Below are 3090 nucleotides of genomic sequence, written 5' to 3' on the forward strand. Positions count from 1 at the left end.
GGTAGAATGGGGCTGGTCCCCAGGCCATGCTACTTGGGCCGCATATTCCTCTGATGACATCTCTCTGTGTGGCGACATTTGTTTTTATTCTCTTGGAGTCGGATGAGGAAGGCATTTCTACATAAAAAGATTGAAACTAAAGTTTTCCAAATTGAGCCCACAATGTAAGTATGCATTTGTAACAAACAATCATTAGATTGCATGATCATGAGTTCACAAGGAATAAAACACACTATATACGCAAGAAAAATCACAAAACACAAGTTGGAGCATGAAAAATTTGAAGTAGAACAGAAAACCAGAGTTGCAGTTTCATCAGGCTCGGGCCCCCCAGTTTTGGGTGGCTTGAGCGCGAATGGGTCAGAATGCCAGAAAACTAGCTTTGTGCAGTCCGCGCTTGAGCACCCCTTTTTGGGGGGGGCTTGAGCGCCGTACCAGATTGCAGATTCTGCAAAATTTGACAAGTCACCCTATGATTTTTGGAATATGACACTTTTTGGCACTCAATTCAACCCGGATTAATATGTTTTCACTAAACAAACTTGATCAAATCCATGAGCAGTGAAATTGAGTGGAAGAATGACAAATTAAGTGCACACTTCCAAAGCTTTCTAATTCTACAACTCAAGGCTTTACTTTTTGACACTTTAAACATACCTAAAATTAACAAAACATAATAAAACATACATAAACACACCATAACACATCAAAACAGATTGAGCCACTCCTATTCACATCAATTTACCACAACACTCAACATTACACCAATGCAACTATTAACATCACACAAGTTACAATTCAAACTAACATGCTCCAAAATAACCAAATTAAACTAAAACATTCTAAAGCAAATTCAAACAATCCAAACACACTCAAACAACAAAATCACACANAAGAAAAGGTTAGAAAACTGGGTTGCCTCCCAGTAAGCGCTTCTTTAACGTCACTAGCTTGACACCATTAAGCTCAAGTTTGACTTTTGATGTTGGTGTGCTTCTTCCTTTCATGACACCAACATAATCTCAACAATTTTCTTGTTACCAACTTGACTCTCCTTGAGTAGGGAGCCTCGATTTCAAGTACTCCATTTGCTTATATCGCCTTAATAACCCATAACCTATTCTTGAATTTCACTGGTTTGCCAGGTTTGGGTTCATTACTTTCCACAACAGGGTGCTGGTGTGCAAGTTTCTCTTCTCTATTTCCATCCTTCTTCTTCACTTTTGGAGAGAAACAATTTAGGTTCTTTTTGGCCAACTTAGCAACTTGCCTTGGTAGACTAGTAACAGATAGAACTTCATCGGTTACTTCAAGGCTAGTCTGTTCCTCATGACTTGGATGCCCAGCTTCAAAGACATTGAAAGTTACCTCTCTATCTTGGTCCTTTAATTTCAGTATTCCCTCTTCCATATGAATGACAACCTTAGCTGTCTTCATGAAAGGTCTTCCAAGGATGAGCGGTATCTCTGCATCTTCCTCCATCTCCATCACTACAAAGTCCACCGGGAATTGAAGCTTATCAATGTTCACCACCACATCTTCTACCACACCATAAGGGTATTTGATGGACCTATCTGCCAATTTAAGCATCATTCGTGTTGGCTTGGCTTCAAGACCACCAATATTTTTAAGCATAGATAGGGGCATCGGGTTGATGCTAGCCCCTAAATCAATAAGAGCTTTCCTTATATCATGGTTTCCAATGGTGCATGGGATGGTGAAACTCCCCGGATCTTTAAATTTTGGAGGGAGAGTCTTTTGCATGATGGCACTGCAATTTCCCTGCACTTCAATTGTTTCCTCATCTAAATACTTTTTCTTCTTGTTGAGGATTTGCTTCATGTACTTAGCATAGGCAGGNATTTGTTGTAGTGCTTCGGTCAAGGGCATAGTGATCTCAAGCTGGTTGAATATTTGCTTGAATCAAGCCAATTGTTTCTCCTTTTCTCTATTGGAGGGGATTTTGGGATAAGGAAGGTGTTTCACAATCTCTTTTTCTTTTTCTTTTCCTTTATTTTCTTCTTCTCCTCCAACAATCTCTTCTTCTATTTCTTTTTCTTCTTGATTCTCCTCTTCCTTCTTATTCTTCTCTTCTTCTTCTGGCTTTTCTTTCTCTTCTTCTTTCCTCCCAACCTCTTTTCCACTTCTAGTGAATATGACATTGCACTCTTCCTTAGGGTTGGCTTGGGTATTTGCAGAGAATTTTCCACCTTGTTGATTTGCCAATTGGTTGGCCAACTGACCAACTTGCACTTCCAAATTCTTTATAGATGCATCGATATTCTTTTGGTTTTGGATGGACTGTTGCATGAACATCTGCAATGATTCTTCTAGTTTTGCATTCCTATCATTCTAAGATGAGTATTGATGAGCAGGTTGATAAGAATTTCTACTACCAGAAGCTCCTTGTGCTTGTCTCCACCCTTGATTGGAAGGATTACGGAAAGTGTTGTTGAAGAAATTTTGTCTTCCTTGGTTCCCCATGTAGTTGATTTCTTCAGATTGGGAACCACTAGGAACTTGACAATGGCCATTAGGATGATTATCTCCACAGAAATCACATCTCATAACTTGATGATGCGGTTGAGCTTGGTTTTGCATTGCTTGCAACTACTGAGGTAACTTGGCCATATTTTAGGTTAGGACCTCCATCTGTTGGGCAAGAAGTTTGTTTTGTGCAAGTATTGCATCTTGAGCATTAAGTTCATAAACTCCTCTTTTCTGAACTTGAGTCCTCCCACGTCGGCTTCGCATGTTCGTGGAAACCATGTTTTCAATAACAGCAATGGCCTCATCAGCAGTTCTTAATAGAACCGACCCACCAAAAGATGCATCAAGTATCATCGTAGTATGAGGTTGCAAACCATTTTAGAAGATTTGCACTTGCATCTCCAAGCTAAAACCATGACTGGGACACTTCCTCAATAAAGCTTTGAATCTTTCCCAGGCTTCACACAGTGGTTCATCTACTCCTTGGACAAAAGTAGCAATCGCAGCCTTTATCTCTATGCTTTTAGATGGTGGAAAGAAGCGAGCAAGAAATTTTTGTTCCACATCCTCCCAACTAGTCAAACTTTGATTAGGCTGCGA

At 39.9% G+C, this 3090-nt stretch overlaps 1 protein-coding gene across 1 annotated transcript; it reads right to left on the reverse strand.

Moving 5' to 3' along the window:
• Nucleotides 1-376: 376 nt before the first annotated feature.
• LOC106780650 lies at nucleotides 377-2844 on the reverse strand. Its single transcript, XM_014668951.1, has 4 exons — nucleotides 2647-2844; nucleotides 2134-2352; nucleotides 1135-1902; nucleotides 377-448 (listed from the first exon to the last, which is right to left on the reverse strand). Exons 1-4 carry the CDS (start codon nucleotides 2842-2844, stop codon nucleotides 377-379), a joined length of 1257 nt encoding a protein of 418 aa, XP_014524437.1.
• Nucleotides 2845-3090: the final 246 nt, after the last annotated feature.

The sequence above is a fragment of the Vigna radiata genome, chromosome 2 (assembly GCF_000741045.1).
Source record: "Vigna radiata var. radiata cultivar VC1973A chromosome 2, Vradiata_ver6, whole genome shotgun sequence".
Taxonomy (NCBI): Eukaryota; Viridiplantae; Streptophyta; class Magnoliopsida; order Fabales; family Fabaceae; genus Vigna; species Vigna radiata.